This window comes from Centropristis striata, chromosome 12 (assembly GCF_030273125.1).
Source record: "Centropristis striata isolate RG_2023a ecotype Rhode Island chromosome 12, C.striata_1.0, whole genome shotgun sequence".
Lineage (NCBI taxonomy): Eukaryota > Metazoa > Chordata > Actinopteri > Perciformes > Serranidae > Centropristis > Centropristis striata.
This window is the reverse complement of record NC_081528.1, coordinates 15205971-15223315: the sequence shown is the minus strand read 5'-3', so window position 1 is coordinate 15223315 and position 17345 is coordinate 15205971. Positions and strand designations below refer to the sequence as shown.

The 17345-nt window shown below is 41.4% G+C and overlaps 1 protein-coding gene across 1 annotated transcript in view; it reads right to left on the bottom strand.

Annotated features, from left to right (window-relative positions):
- The window catches only part of slit3 (slit homolog 3 (Drosophila)), a 305681-nt gene that overhangs the window by 12625 nt on the left and 275711 nt on the right, over positions 1–17345 (bottom strand). Inside the window, exons 29-33 of the mRNA XM_059345733.1 lie at positions 15795–15934; positions 12175–12268; positions 10749–10886; positions 9758–9998; positions 6691–6821 (exon numbers count right to left, since the gene is read on the bottom strand). Of these exons, the coding sequence (XP_059201716.1) occupies positions 6691–6821; positions 9758–9998; positions 10749–10886; positions 12175–12268; positions 15795–15934 (744 nt within the window). The remainder of the gene's footprint in view (positions 1–6690; positions 6822–9757; positions 9999–10748; positions 10887–12174; positions 12269–15794; positions 15935–17345) is intronic.

The window sequence follows — 17345 nt, the reverse complement described above, 5'->3', positions numbered from 1 at the left end:
TAACTGTGAAAGCTGAAGTGACTCATTAATTTAGCATTTTACCAGCATTACATTAGTATGTCGTGGCCTGGCTATATTTCAGCTCCATGTCAAAAACTGGTTTTCTGGCTCTCTGGTTATAAGATAACCTACCCAGGGATCGCTCAGAAACATCCCAGGGACTGGCACCGCTCCCTGGCCCTCAGTTGTACGACCGCAGTAACTGAACGGACAGTGCCATGTTTGGGATCTGCCAGAATTGCTGTGCTCAGATTGTGGTGGTTAAATAGTTACGCCATCCTGGACAGTATCAGTTGAGTGGTGGCTGGACGTTCTGCTGTGCCTGCCTGGCCATGCGGTTTGAGTGAGTTTACAATGTATTTCCAAATTAGGGCAGATAAGATAGGCCATTTGCAATGCTCAGACTCATGCAATCAAAAGATGGCACATACAAAGGAATACATAGAGGCTTGTGGTAAAATGAGCCCCAGACCTGGAGCTGGGCCTTGTCTCCTTCCAGATTGCTAATGCTAAACATAACATAGAGACAGTGTTTACTTAGTGCTTAGCATTGTGCTCAGACATGATTTGATCCTATGGATTTCTTTCTCTCGCTTCAGTCTTCCTTCTCTTATGCTCCCTTGTCTACATTTATGTCTTCCAGTTTAGCTTTTTTCTTTATCTCTCATTCAACTTTTCCGTTCCAGCTACTGAACACTGTCTTTGCCCCCTCTCTGTCTTCATCTGTCTTTCTTTTTCTGTTTCTCTCAGTTTTTCTTGCACCCTGTCTGTCTGCCTGTCTCCCTCTCAGGCGTGGCCCGTGTCAAGTTAACAACAGCAGACAAGGATAATTCCCTGACTCACTCTGTGGTTTACTTTTCCCCTCTGCTCTTCCCCCTCTTTCACTCCATCCCTCTGTTATCCCTCACTCCTCCTTCATCCATCCTGCCGTTCAACCGTGTCTCATGGTCTTTTCATTTCGACTGCTTCTATCCATCTGTTTTACCCCTCCCTTTTTCTCCTCTGGCGGGCAACCTATTCCACCCAGTTATCGCTTTATCGTGTTGTCTGCTATTTCGTTCCTGCCTTCTGCCCAGCATCAGTCCATCCATCTGTCTTTCTGGCTATCTCTCTATCTATGTCTGCCTCTCAACGGATCAATCTGTCTTTCTATGCCTCCATACGTCCCCCTGACTGTCCTCTTCTCTCTCCTACTCAACCTTTCCAAACCAGTCTCCGCCCCTCCCCATCTGCGCCAGATAATTAGATTAACCCCATCGTTTCATTCTTTCATTCCTTCCTCTCTAACCATCCCTTCGTCCTGTCCTCTTCCTGCCTTTCACAATGTTCAATGCATTGTGAACACTAGCACATATTCTGGTTAAGGTCATATGTGGGACAAGTGGTTTCTACTCATCTACCCGCCTACATTACAAACCATTAAACACATGAAGAAACAGAATATTACCACAGAAATGGAAAGTGGGCAAACTGCAAAGAAAGTACAGCAAACTATATGGGTGACAAGTTGTTGTTATGACCGACAAAACCCTCTTTCTATCCAGGCGACCTTTGCAAGTCTCCTTGAGCCAGTCATGGTTTCCATCAGCTCCAGGGCCATTGCTCTACAGCTGACCTTGTGCTCTGGCTTAAATTCACCTACAAGGTTCAGTACAGCATCGCATTATTATTATAATTAAGCTGTTTATATGCAAAGTTTATCAGAGGTCAATGAAAACAGGATACTCTCTCAGGCTGCTAAATAACATCTACACATGCAGGTAGATATAACTTGTAAGATCTGACTGTTGTGTAGTAGGTGTGGGACAAAATGCTATTTCTAAAAATACTTTACATGTAACAGCAAAGGAAGCCGTAGAGTAAGAGAGCAAATCTCATAAACAACTACACTACAGCATCAGCAGTATCACTGTTAATGCACAATGCTCTAAAACCATGGACTGGATGAAGCATGGACTAAAGGCTAATAAATACTCCACAAGAACAGAGAAATTTGTTCTTTTTCTCGAGGTGGCAAGATCAAGAAAAAAGTTAGTTCTGGCCAGGACATTTCATACTTCCCTCCCACTGCAGCACACGTCAAATTCAAATTCAAACTTCTGACCAATCACACAATAGTTGTCAGACACCATACAAGAAAAAAATTCTGCCCAGATGATGTGTCTAGTCTCTGTGATGTTACCCATAGGTTTATGACTCCTCCTAACTCCAGAGCTGAGATAGGTCAAATAAAGTTGGCTGCTGAAACACGCAAATTTTTTGGGCATGTCATTAATTAATCATAGCTTTAAGACTTAACATAATTTAAACCGGTGAGTAAATTAACCACCCATACAGTTGTCACGAAGGAGTGAATTTAGCTATAAAACAAAACTTTTTTTCTTTTGTAACAGGCTGTAAACATGTTTACACTGCTGTAAAGTTGAGTATTTTAACATGGGGCTCCATGGGGATTTTTGAAGGTAGCCTCAAGTGGCCATTCAAGGAACTAGATGTTAGCATTGGCCTCATTTTTCAGCCCCAGAGGTTGAAAAAAACCCTCTAAAACCTGTATTCAGTGGCTAAGAGAAACTGTCTTATTGTCCTTTCCAACTGAAGCCCAATTACACTTTGATTAACATGACACCAGCTGATTGCATAGATGACACAGGCTGACTGCCTGCAGCACTTTTTGACAGAGTAGAATGTATGTGGGTCTCGATAAATGTGTGAACAGGTTCCTGCAGACACCAAATATAGTTTAACCCAAACCACATGGTGTCCGAGTATCCGTCCATTAACAGTTCAACACCTTGCATTCAACAAGATATACGTCAAACAGCAACTTCAAATATGTGCACATTTTCCTGTGGGCACATGCCTTTTAATACAGATTCTGAAACTACACATACAAAAGAATGTGAAAATTTAAATGACTCACGATTGAACTGCCTGATGCAGACACAGTTTTTGCCCTTGACGTAATAAATAGTGGCTTTAATTTTCTTCTCCAAGAGCTACTTGCAGGATTTATAATATGATGTAACGTCCTAATCCTAAAGTCAAATTTGCTATGAACCAGCTGCATATTATCATCAGAAGCAGTAAGGCTACCAGTACCTCCCCCTCCTCCTGTGACCTTGTCTCTATCCACAGAGACAATAGAGCAGAACAGAGCCAAGACCACAAAGCCAGACGTCACATGCTAAGAAAATCACTGATTGAAATACAAAGAAAGAAGAGTGGTGAGTAAATGAGAAAGCAATAAACTCTCTCCCTCAATTCCCCTCCTTCCTCTCTCCGTCTTCTCACTTCTTTCTCTCTCTCCTTGAATTCATTCAATTACACTAGCATCTGTCTCTCTCTCTCTCTCTCTCTCTCTCTCTCTCTCTCTCTCTCTCTCTTTGTCTCTCCTCCATTTCTTCATTTGCAGTTGGCATCATTACCCTGTCTGGTGCGATCATTCAAAAGTGGTGCAAAAAGCATTTTCAATATTTATATAATACGATAAAATGTATTTTCATACTTTGGCATAATTGCCATAAAAAATGAGACCTTGGTCAGGATGATTGGTAGCCTCTGTCTTACACCAGTGGTATTGTTGGGTCTTTTTCAAGTGGAAGGGTTTTTGTTTTTTGTTCCTTTCCATGCTTGACTAAATTAAGTTATTTTTCCATCCGCCTTTAACACCTTTCATTATCTGCCGCAGCATGTAACTCTGGAAATATCAGCTCTATTTGGACTGGCAGAGCAATGCCCACTCCCTGCCTCGTGCAATAAAACTCTTTTTTTTTTTTTACATAAAGTATTACAGTAATGTAGATACATGCATATGGCGCTTTACTCCACTACATTCATTTTCCTTGCACATTCAACCAAACAAAGACTAAAACTAAGACTAATTGGTTTGTAGAAGCTTCAGGTTTGGCATTTTGGCTAGCTAGCTTGGTTGGCAAGGTCCAAATATAATCAACTGTTTCTTTGCCTTGTGTCTAGACCGCTAAGATTAGAGAGGTGTAAACGCGACCTTAAGGGTTTATTAACGATTCAAGTCTATTTTTCGTCAATACACGCATAGACCCGAGGTTGATTCTATGAACTCTATGAACACTTTGAAAGAGTCAAAGTTCTACGATGAAGACACAAAAAACAACCAAAATCTCAACATCAGTGTTGAGGCAATCAATCACAAGGTAGCCAATCCCTAAAGCATACCCTTGTTTATCGTCTATTTTACTCTAAATGGGATCACAGTTTCTAAAGGAACACCATGCTATTGAGGAAGACTTGAAACGAGCAGTTGAGACCATAAACTCATGAGGGAAATGTTTACTGAGGTAATAAATCAAATAAGAAGTAGGGTATTTTTTTTTTGCACCTAGTGGAGTTGCCCCCTGCTGACCACAAGAAAGAATGCAGGCTCAGGCACTTCCACATTGGCGTCACTTTTCAGGCCCAGAGGCTGAAGCTTGAGCTGGTGGCATGCCATCTTGCCAGTAGTCCTTTTTTGCTCTTGTTATTTATCCAAATAACGTGGTAATGAGATATCGCTGCTGATGTAGAATGTGTTACATGTCATCAAGTGCTTTGTATTGTTTGCAGTGTTGTCTGTTCTTGCGTTGCAAACTGAATATCCCTCGAGACAGTACATTGTATTGAATCTTGTATCATATATCCCTCTCACATCTCTCTTTCTCTTTCTTACTACCACAGACAGTATAGACGGAGAAGCAGACAGAATCAATATGAGCCAATCAGCACCAGACAAAGATGGACATGGACTCTCTCTCTCTCTCTCTCTCTCTCTCTCTCTCTCTCAACTTAAAGTCAGGCAATCCTTCTTTTCTGTCTCCCTTTATATTCTGTCATTTTCTTTCCCTTCTCTTTGTCACACACCTTCCCTTCTCTGTTCGACTTCTTTCAATCCACCCTTCATTAAGTGTTGTGTGCTTTTCTAAAATGGCGAGGACAGAGAGGGTCAACAAGGCATCACAATCAGGCTCTTTCTGCACAGGCAGAAACACGCTGTATGTCCATACAGCACACCGTATATGGTATATTATAAATGTGTATTATTTTCTATAACTTAATTAATTCGTTTAGCATAGCCAAGTATCACCTGAAACAGAGGGAATTCTTTGGTTTGTGAGATGAGTTAGAACAGAGACCAGAATAAAGATACTTATATGCAATGATAAAAGTTCTGTCGATGCGTTTTTGTTGTTGTTTTAAATTATTACATTAAAAAGTCTTCATTGAACATGGCACGTTATAGATAAGCCTCAGAAAACGCCTAATGACAATATAACTTGTGATACTCAAAACTCTACGTTCCTTCTTGTTTTTTGAAAAAAAACCTTCAAGTTACAATCTCGAAAATCTGTTCCACTCTCTTTGGAAGTACCTATGGAGATAATCGGTAATTGCAGGTGTTTTCAGATCTTACTTTAACTTCTTTTTTAAGTTTCATCATCTATAGTCATCACTCTTTTTTGTTTGTTTGTTTGGCCCTGGTGACTGATTGCTTGCAAGACTTGCAGAGACTGGAAAACAACAAGATGCTGCTTCACATACTAGTGAGTTGTAGAGTGAGCGTTTGCCTCAGACACCCAGTTTGTAAAATACAAATGTCGGGCTGAATATATGTATGAAAATCTGAAAAACACATGACAGGAAATGTTTGGCGGTGTCTTTAAGCATTATAAATGAATTAATGAATTATTTTATGTTGCATGTTGTCAGTTTATTTTTGTCTTTTTTGTTTGTATGTAGTTCCACACATTGTAATATATCTGCAGAAGTTGCTTAAAAACCCTAAATGCTTTCTCTTACAGGTAACTACAGAAAACATTATCATTTTCTTTTCCTGGATTACCACTGCTGTTTCGATAGCTTAGCATGGTATATCCATTTCTATGAAACTGTGAATGTAGGTAATCATATAATATTTTAGCGGGCTGTGCAGACTAACGCACTGAATGAGGGCTTTTGTTTCCACTGTTTGAAGTTTTACCTGGTACATTTCACTCAGGGACGTGACTGTCTAGTCAGGATTGTAAAGGAATTTTTCTGAGTTCATGTTTGTTTATAGAAAAAAGTGCTCGTACAGGGATCTGCTACTTTGTGTGTGTGCAAAAATATACTAGTGAATCTGTGTGGCAGATCAGCACCTCCTGAACAGTCCTTAAAGTACTGTAAAAGTGTAAAAATAAAACCTTAAGCTGTTGGTTTGTGTATGTGTTTACTTTGCAGTACCCTGGCACTACCTTGAACTTCTGTAAAACTTGGATCCTGTAAATGTTACAGCACACGAGCTTCATTCAATGGATACAAATAAGTGGTAAAAAACATGTGAGTGAATGAATGTGTTTTTTACCCATATTGAACTTGAGCAGGATTTGAATTCTTCAGTATTTTCTGCTTTTCTTTTCTATGTATGTGTATGTGCTTTTTGATTTCTTAAGTGTGCTGCACCTACCTTGAACCCATAACATGACATAAAGCGCATAATATAACATAATATGCACTTGAACAATGAAAGACCATGTTTGAGTGAGTAAAAAAGGAGTGAATGTGTGGGGTTTTTAGCTTTAAATACTTAAACTGTGTTTGAATTTGACCTTCAGCATTATATACTGATTCATTTCATACTGTGTGTGTGTGTGTGTGTGTGTGTGTATGTGTGTGTGTGTGTGTGTGTGTGTGTCCTACCTATACACAGTGGTGGGTGGGTAGTTGGCGATGTCGTAGATTAGCCGTATGTGTCCCTGGTACAGCTCCAGTGCCAGGGGGTCGTGGTCCTCTTTATACAGTAAAATACCGTTGTCTTTATCTGTAGCCACCTGGAGAGGCAGAGAGGTCGGAAAAGGAATAAAGACACAAATATCTTAAGATGTTCTATATATCTTGCTGAAATAACTGGCAGGAGTTCTGGCATGGAAGCAAAGCAATGTCCTGCTGTTTCAAAATGGATTCACTGCTTGACCTTGCTGTCATACAGCCCTGTTTAAGTTTAGGTAGGAGAAATTAAACCAATCTGTGCTGTCTTCAAAGCCACCAGACTCCTTTGACAAAACTGTAATTTTACCTCAGAGAATATAGGAGTTGCTGGTCTATTGCTGCCTTGATCATTTAGTTTGGTTGTGTTATTTTGGGACTTCTGTGAATCTGAACTGACCCTTTAAAACACCAAAGTCACACAATAACACAAACAGATGAAACAATTGAAGCTGTGGGTTGACCTACAACTCCCGTGTCCTGCAAGGTAAAATTAGTGTTTTTGTCAAAGGAGTCTGGTGGTTTTGATGAAAGCACAGAACGGCTTCCATTTACCCCACATAAAGTTAAACAGGGCTGTCTGTCAGCAAGGTAAAGTAGTGAAAACATTCTAAATATGTGGTACATTTAAGATGATATTATTTTCTTTAAGGGGGACATTTTTTTATGTAGCTTTTATGTTTTGTCCTCATATGATTTCATTCAAATACTTTAGCTAATAGGAACATCAGCAAATCTCATCTTAAATGTTGAGTTTAAACACTAATTAAACGTTGTTTGCTGCTGTTTGTTAAAGTTTGGTACTTTATTAGCCTGCTTTTAAAAGCCTGAAAACATGAGACATGTTTTGGCTACTGCTGTGTTTCTCTTTAGTGTTGGCTGTGTCAGCATTGTAAAATCGACACAGCTTCTCGCACCAGTCAAATCACCTACATGTCACTGAGCTATACTGCCCTACAAAGCCTAACTGCAGTAACTATGCAAAGGGTAAAACTGGCCATTTTAACTGACCAGTCAAATTGGTTATAGGTAGGTAAGTGATATGACACTTATTTCTACATGTATTGATGATGTAATATTTATGCTAAAAAATCATGACGATTTATTTGACCTTTCTCCCCAAAAATGTAGTTAGTGCACTCTGGTTTTGCATTGTTGTAAAAGGTTCTAATAGAAATGCAGTAACTACAATGTTGTTGTCTTCTTTCAGCTTCTATATTTTTTCAGCGAACAAACATTTTTTATTTTAGACTTAATGTTATAAAGTAAAGCTATATGTTAGTTTTAATATAATTTTATCTCACTTTTTTTTTTACCACAGTCGAAGTGAAGTTTTGAGTTGGATTTTGTAGTTACTGCAATATTTACATTATCATTTATCTGAAATAAAGCAGGGCTGCATGTTGGCGTACTGGTTTCTTGCCTCACAGCGGGAGGGTCGCCAGTTCGACTGTGGAGTTTGCTTGTTTTCCCCGTGTTGGCGTGGGTTCTCTCCGAGTGCTCCGGCTTCCTCCCACAGTCGAAAAACATGCACTTAGGTTTAATTGGTGACTCTTAATTGCCCGTGCGTGATTCTTTGTCTCTGTGTGTCTGGCAATCTGTCCAGGGTGTACCCTGCCTCTCGCCCAATGTCAGCTGGGATCGGCTCCAGCTCCCCGTGACCCAAGTGCGGATAAGCGGTTAAGGATAATGAATGAATGAATGAATGAATGCAATAAAGCAAAATTGAAGCCTAAAACTGTGTCACAAGATAAAACAGACATCAAGGAGTTCATTTTTAGTTAAAACTCAATTTCAACCAAAAATGTAGTTACTGCAGTTAGACTTTGTAGGGCAGTACAGATTATAAATCTGAATAAAGAGGAAATAAACATTACACTTTTAATTCAAAGTGGTATGTCACAGTATCAGACCACTGAAAAAGCTGCAATCAAATGAGGAGTAAATGTAAATTAGCGCCACACACGTCCCTAAACGAGGTCAATCGCGCCTCCCTCCCACACTTGACATGTCACACTTGCTCGCATGCGCCGCTAAGCGCTAACTAACTAGTGAGTGGAAATGGGGCCAAGGGGCCAAGCACTTAACACTCTGGCTTCAATGGAGCATAGCCAAGTCAACACCTGCTAACAAGCAGCTGGAGAAAAGAGGAGATTGAGGCAAAGCAAGAGGAGAAAAGGAGGGAAAAATATACAGAACAAAAGACAGAGAGAGGGAGCGAGAGTAGGGGGATGAAGAAGAGAAGGAAGTGTAGAGAAGTGGGTGAAGGGAGAACTGGTATGCAGACGTACAGAAAAGAGAAAAAGTGTTAAAGAGAAAGAGAAAAAACATCCAGTGATTTATGAAGTGCTGTGGCCCTTTCATTCTTTTTTTTTATTTTCTCTCTTTTGCCTCTGAGTCAGGGCCTCTTGGTGGAGTTTTAACAGCCTTGGCACTGACATTGAAAGCTCCTGGCAGGAACGCAGACTCTCTCTCTCTCACACACACACACACACACACACACACACACACACACATCCAAACAGGTGGTAAATATCAATTAGATTGCCCTCCTTTTCTTGTTTCTCTTTCGCTCACTTACACTCTCATTTCCAAAAAAAAGGAGGAAAATATGTCTCTATGAGGATATGACTCTCAGGTGTCCAAAATGTATGCTTGGTTTGTGTGAATGAGTGTGTGTATGTGTGTGTGCACAAGTACTAGTGCGCAGCATGCCATGGAAACAGAGGGTGTAGCAGATGTTTGCTTTGCTTCGTCGGCACTAAGTCGTGCAACTCTATAGGTTTGATTTGAGCAGCTCACAGCTCTATTTCAAGCAGCCCCATAAATGTCTCTCGTGTAGTTCAGCAGAGTTTGACTCTTGTACTTCAAACGTTAACATACTTTACAAGATTTTTTATTATTAAGGAAAGCAGGACACGTTACAATATAATTTTGGTTTATTCAGAAACAGGAGCAGGAATTCTACAGAACCAAAACTTTCAGCAATGGTTGAACATACCTGTAATGAAATATGTGCCGTGGGACGAAGCTTGGCGCTCGGCAGCTCCACGTACCCATCCCGACCCAGGAAGTGAACGGTGGTCATCTTGTCGCACTTGTTGCCGTAGAAACCGGGCATGCAGCGGCAGACGGGCTCCCCAGCAACCACCAGGCACTGGGCGCCGTTCTGGCAGTCGGATTGGTCGCAGGGGCTGGTCTGCAGCAGGATCATTGGTGGAGGGTTCTCGCAGAACAACCCGCTGAGGGAGGAGTAGATCACACAGAAGATAACTTATTCATAGAGCTTTAATGAGGTGATTTGCTGCGTCCGTACCCACTGATAAAACTTGTTTAGTACTTGCTCCAGATTTGCATTACACTCGGAGATTGCATTGGTGGAGCTGGAAAGGTAATATTCCTGAAGGAAATGGACATGTTTTATCAGCATGACATGGAAAAAAAAGAGTCTGAATTGTCTTCCACTGCATCTTTTTCATCTTTAAAAACTCTTCTTTGAATTTCCTCTTTTACCCATACAGCATCTCTCTTTCTGCTGCTGTTTCCTTTACCTATTTATTTCATGCATACCTGACTTCCTCTCTCTTTCTCTCTATCCATTTCTCTCTGTCCCTTGTGATGAATTTGTTTCTCTCATGCCAACAGTCTCTGCTATAATTAACCACATGGAGCTGCATCTGCTGCACGCACGCACGCACGCACGCACGCACGCACGCACGCACGCACGCACGCACGCACGCACGCACGCACGCACGCACGCACGCACGCACGCACGCACGCACGCACGCACGCACGCACACACACACACACACACACACACACACACACACACACACACACACACACACACACACAGTGGGTCCAGACAGTCAAGTGTCTGATTATGGAGCACCATCTGTATCTCCTCCCAGTCGCGCCCTAAAGTGTGCGACTGTGTTTGTGTCTGTTGGAGCCATTTCCTGCTTCCATGAGGTGTTTTTCATGATTCTCACCTGAAACCCTCTTTACAGACGCAGGTATAGCCATTGACAGCGTCCACACACTCCGCTCCGTGTTGACATTTATTCTCCAGGCAGTCATTATAGTCCTGCTCGCAGTGTTGGCCCACATAGCCTGGTAAACACTCGCACCTAGAGTGACATGGAAATATGTAGGTGATTACTGTGTGTGTGTGTGGGCACCAGGCTTTACCTCATGAGTACAGATGTTTTACTGTACAAAGTGTGACCGTTTTCAGTTCTTTTCTGCAGCCAGTGTTTTTAGAAATAACATTTCCTGCAAAAGGAACTCTTAACTAGGACATTAAACTGCTTGCTCACTGGTAGACCATGATCCTTTTGAAGCAGTTCAGTTTTGAACATGTAAATGCACATTATACAAACTCTTCTCTTCTTCTTTAAGCTGCTTAAGTTGGAAAAAAGGCAAGGAAAAGGTAGATTTCACTGGATCAGAAAACCAGGCAAATTATAAATATTTTAAAGTGGGCTACTGTGCTTGAATGCACATGCATAGGCTGTTGTAAAAGTGTACTTTATGACCCAAGAGAAATACTGATGTAACCTAAGCAAATTGTCTAAGCTATACAAGAGTGGCGTTAGTTTTTAGTTAGATAACATAATTATTAGTATGTTTTATTAAAATCTATGTGGCTATGTGTCTAAGTGGCTGTACATGAAATTCAGAGCATATTTATGGCCTGCACAAGGTTTCCAATGTGGTGGTGTCTGAACCAGCATCAAGCAGCTAACAGTGTAACCTGAGGGGGAACCGGCAACTTCTGTGACATCGCTGTGTGTTAGGAAGGAGTTACAAGCGCTAAGTGCTGAATGAGAGCACTGCAGAGCTATCCATCTACCACAACAATTTGTTGTTATTTGTTGTCAACAAAGAACAGAGAAGCTTGGACTATTACTACTGATTCTTCATTCATCCTTAACTGCTATGCTAAAGATCTGACTGTCATGTATAGCCCATTTAGGATTTCATGTAATCTAAAGGTTAAAACACATAACAAAGTTTGAGATACATGGTTTTTGCATGAAAACATAAAATGAGGTAGTGAGGACAAAAATCAGAACGAGATGCCAATAATACATAATAATTCTGCCAGCATCACAGGAGGAGATGAAAACATTTGCCCAAGGATGACATATATTTGTCTGAGATTTGTTTTATAAACCCTGAGATAAACTACGTGTTTACTTGCAAACAAACAAGTGTTGATCCATGCGATTCCGTCTGTCTTTTTCTGTGTATTTGTCTAATCAAGAGCTCAAATCCCATTCAGATCCTCCTTGTTTTGCAAAAAAGTCAGCTTTTAACCTTTTGACCTTGCTGATCCTGTCACTTTATTGTCACTTTCTGTGATGTGACCTCTGACCCCTTTAAGTGCTGACCTCCTGCGAAGCTGTCACTCACCTGTAGCTGCGGGCAGCGTGGACACACTTTGAGTCGTGCTGACAGGGGTCGAAACCATCAAGACAAGGGTCAACCACCTCGTCACACAGGTCACCTGGCGACAAACGGAGACCGTAAATATTTATTACTTCAGAATTAAAAAGCTTTGCATGTAAAGTTAGAACAACAGGTGCATGTTTTGTGTGTTTATTGCAGATTGCAGCAGTTTTAATTTTTCAGAATAAGAGCACAAAGATAGTTTGAAGTGAAAAACAAGTAAGGAGAGTAACAGAAAAAACATAGGAAAAAGCAGGATGAAAATAGATGAGAGGAGAGAGCCAGTCTAACCTTTTCACATGTTCTCTCTGTCAGCTTCAAATGACAGCGGAAAAGAAAGAAAAACAAGGGGTGGAAAAAGATAATTTATATATGTGTCTGTCTTGTTCAAGGCCTCAGATAATGTGCAGGGGAAGTCTTCATGTACTCACACTCACACACACACACACACACACACACACACACACAGGGAATAGCATTATCAGCTTTTCTCAGAGCTGATGGAGAGGGGGTTAATAGGCTGTGTAACAGTGGCTGTGGTCCACACACACACACACTTACATGCTCAGAGGGTGAGAAGGGTTAACAGTGTGTGTAAAAGCAGTAGCTGAAATTGGTCATATGAAGGAAGAGGGGATTGAGAAAGGTCAAGCACATTTCCATCGTTCTCTGCCTGGTTTAATCTAATCCTGACGCCTCACTCCCACCCTGTCTGCCTCCACTGCTCCTTCCTCAAGTCACTTTTAGACGCATGCTGTTCTGAACTCACAGTTCACTCCTTCATCGGCCTGAAAATACGTCTGAAATCCTTTAAATTGCAGCAAATGTACAAAGAACTGTGTGATATGAGAGTAATTCTAAATTGTCCACTCAGTGCTTCCTGGGGAGGATATTTTATACTTTCAACGCAAAGTTAAATATCCATCCATCCATTTTCCTCCGCTTATCCGGGGCCGGGTCGTGGGGGCAGCAGGCTAAGCAGGGCATTCCAGACGTCCCTCTCCCCAGCCACAATGTCCAGCTCCTCCTGGGGGACACGAGGCATTCCCAGGCCAGGAGAGAGATATAATCCCTCCACCGTGTTCTGGGTCTTCCCCGGGGCCTCCTACCAGTTGGACGTGCCCGGAACACCTCTAACGGGAGGCGCCCGGGAGGCATCCTTACCGGATGCCCAAACCACCTCAGCTGACTCCTTTCGACGCGAAGGAGCAGCGGCTCTACTCCGAGCTCCCTCCGGATGTCTGCGAAGCGGTTGGGATGAGAGTCAGCACCTCCAAGTCCGAGGCCATGGTTCTCTGCCAGAAAACGGTGGACTGCCCTCTCTGGGTGGGGAGAGGTACTGCCTCAAGCGAAGGAGTTCAAGTATCTCGGGGTCTTGTTCACGAGTGAGGGTAGAACGGAGCGTGAGATGGACAGGTGGTTTGGTGCGGCATCGGCAGTAAAGCGGGCATTGTACCGGACCGTCGTGGTGAAGAAGGAGCTGAGCAGGAAGGCAAAGCTCTCAATTTACCGGTCCATCTACGTTCCAACCCTCACCTATGGTCATGAGCTTTGGGTAGTGACCGAAAGAACAAGATCGCGCATATAAGCGGCTGAAATGAGTTTCCTCCGTAGGGTGGCTGGGCTCAGCCTAAAGTTAAATATGCCAACATTAATTTATCAATGTGAAATTAATTGTGATACCTTTATATGATTAGTATACAAAAATAAGACCATTGATGAGGTTACTGTTTGGTGGGATTTCTTTTTAATTTTTCTCCACTATTTGTGATGTAAGATCAGTGCTTTAGGCAAAAGGCAACTTAATACTGTAGATTACCAGTTTTTCCCCTCTCTATTTCACAAAAATCTACACATTTTTAATCTACAGATTACTATTACGAGAGTAACTGAATGATGTTAAAGTGCCAGCCAGAACACAATAAAAATTGTGTCACAATTTTGTCACAATTTAATGAGCATATTCACAGTTTAAGGGGGAAAACGGTCAATTTTAGCTGATATATGATACACAAAATATTGCAGAATTACTGAGTGCAGCTATTGCAACTGCTCTTTGTTCAATTAAAAGACAGGGCTTTGATATTTTACAAACCAGAGAAACACTGTTACAATGTAAATTCAATTCAGATATTCATTGAATTTCAGTTAGCTTGGCATTTCTTAAGCAACATCCTGTAATTAGGCTACAAGTTTCATAAGTAACACAGCTCCATTTTAGCTTAATGTCTACATGGTTATTGCATGAATTGGCCTCAAACAAATCCAAAATCAAATTGTTTAATGACATTGTGGTTGTGACAGTGCTATTCTTCTAATATTATCTTAGAATAAAGATAACGGAGCCATCAGGGACTAATGTTCAGTTAGTTGGCACTGAACTTTAGTTTTAATAGTCACTAAAATGCTAGTAGTCAGGTTTTCACTCCTCTTCATGGTCCCAGGATGATTCTTGATGAGTTTAGTGTCTCCTTGATCTTTTGAGTAGCACCATCTTCAAGTAAAAATGTCCCCCTCACAAGAGTTTGGATCTATTTTCAAACACAAATGTGTTTTTCTCCAGAGAGTGAACCCTTAACGGTCTCGGTGACCTCCTGACCTTCATCTATTGCCGTCTTCAGGGAACTTGCAGAAGTCGAAATGCACTACATTCATTCTCATATCCAATTTTTTAAACCACAGCATTCTCCTTTAGGAATGAAACTCCTCGGGGTGTAGAAACTTTATATCAGCTGTTTAAAAGGTCTTGTGACCTTAAATCTTGATTTTTTCTTTTCCCACCCTTCTGGTGCAAATCTGAGGTGACAGTCCTGGTTGCTGAGTTTGGAGAAAGCTGAGCGACTAGCGAAGGACTGTCCTCTTAATGTGACACCTGATGATTACGCCTTGGTTCACTGGGCTGAGTGGAGGTCCAGAGCCAAAGGAACCAGCTGTGTGTGTGTGTGTGTGTGTGTGTGTGTGTGTGTGTGTGTGCAACAGCTGTATGTGGTACGGTGGCTGGCAGTGTGAGAGGCTGCACTATGCCAACAACGATAATGACACGGTGCGTGTGCGGGTGAGTGTGTGTGTATATTGACTGAGATCCAGTGTCAAAGGGGACCAGCTGTGTGTGTGTGTGTGTGTTTTAGAGGACACTGTCACAGATATAAAAACTTAACTTCCCAGTCAGCAGTTCAGCTTCAACTTGCTGCAGCAACTCCCTCCCTCTCTCTCTCTCTCTCTCTCTTTGCTTGTGCCCTTTATCGGCCTTTCTTTACCCTTTTTCCAATGCTATGTTTATTTTTCCATTTTCTTCCAGTACACCAGTCCCCTCTTTGCCATCACTCTGTCATTCTTCTCTCCTGTGACTGCTCTTAAACCTCCCGTAGGAGCAGTTTCAGGTCACTGTGGAGAGGCTGTCCATTACTAACTTACCATCCAGCAAAGTGGAAAATATGATTTCGTATGTGTGTGTGCAGCAGTGAAGAGACTTGGTGACCCTCACAGCCTCTCAGGGGGCAATAACTGAGGGTTTGAGGAATATAGGAGTGTAGAAAGAGTTGTGTGTGTGTGGTGTGTGTATGTGTGTGTGCATGTGTGTGTACCTGTGTAGTTGGGTGGACAGACGCAGGTGTAGTTGTTGACTCCATCGATGCAGGTGGAGTTGTTCTCACAGTCGTTGTCTTCACAGTCGTCTGGGTTTATCTCACAACGTTGGCCCTCAAAACCTGGCGGGCACACACAGCTACACACACACACACACACACACACACACACACACACACACACACACACACACACACACATACACAATGCACATTATAAGATGGTTACTGGGACAGATCTGAGCACACACTCCTGCTGCACAACTTGAAATAAAATCAATCAGCCAGATAAATCAGCTGCTCAACTTCACTTCCTCTTAAATTCTCCTATAAGAGCTTTGGAGAAAAAACAGTTTAATCTGTATTCTAGTGGGTCTTTCTTCTGCACCGTGCTGGTTCTTTCACACCACTGGAGCCACCACAGCATATCTATATTTAGCGGGCCAACAAGAGACACCATTTCATGCCTCATTTTATAGCAGAAATGAAATTTTAACATGCCTGTTCAAAGTTTAAAGTATAACTGCTTCACACAAACCTTCACTGACTGTCTTCTTCTGCAGTAAAACTTAAAGGAAAGCAGCCGTCTCTTTAAAACACAGTTCTTTGACTGATGCCATCATCTCTCTGGCTGGGGGATGTTTCATTAACAGGAATCTTTAATGCTTTTCCTTATTTTTTTTTTGTCATAAATAATAATGTTACAATGTCCGATATTCATATTTAATGTGGCAATATGTTTAAATTAATGTGGTGTAAAAGTAATCTCCGTGAGCTTCCAACGCTGTTTTTTCTACCCTTGGCTCATGCTGCCAGATTTCTTTATATGGTCATCTGCTCCGGGCACATGACTGCAGTGTTTACATGACATACACTGCTACATGTAGCCTGTCATCTCGGTTGCAGATGTTGTTAATTTCGACGCAATTTCAGATCACATTCTTGCTTCAACATGGTTTTGTGTGTTTTTAGAAGCTGTTATTGGAGATTTTTGCCAACCAAAATACAGTGAATTATCCATGGATCTTTATTTTTCCCCCACTATTTGTGATGGAAAATCAGTGCTTCTGCCACAAGGCAACACAAAACTGTCTTTTATTTCACCAAAAAAAAAAATCACATTTTTAATCTGCAAATGAATCACTCAAACAGTCAATTTTAGCTGATATATGAAGACACAAAATATTGCAGAATTACTGGTACTCATAACTTGGTATTCAAATAATATGGATGATCTTTAATTTGTAGGCAAGTGAGTCTCCAACACAGGAAAACTGAATTATTTTCTTTAAAATTGACAATTTGGTGTAGATATTTGAAGAAAAATTACTGGCAAAATTATACAGACATTTTATATGGATTTAATTTGGATTGAATTCTCTCCTGGGACTGTGTCTGTGGGATCCACAATAAAAGGGTACAAAGACGCCAGAGACCCACTACCATCGGCAGCATGAAAAAAGTATTTTTTTAACTTTAAAGCATGTGAACATAAGACACCCAAAAAACCCAAAAGTATGAACCTGAAAATGAGCATAAAAGGTCAAATGA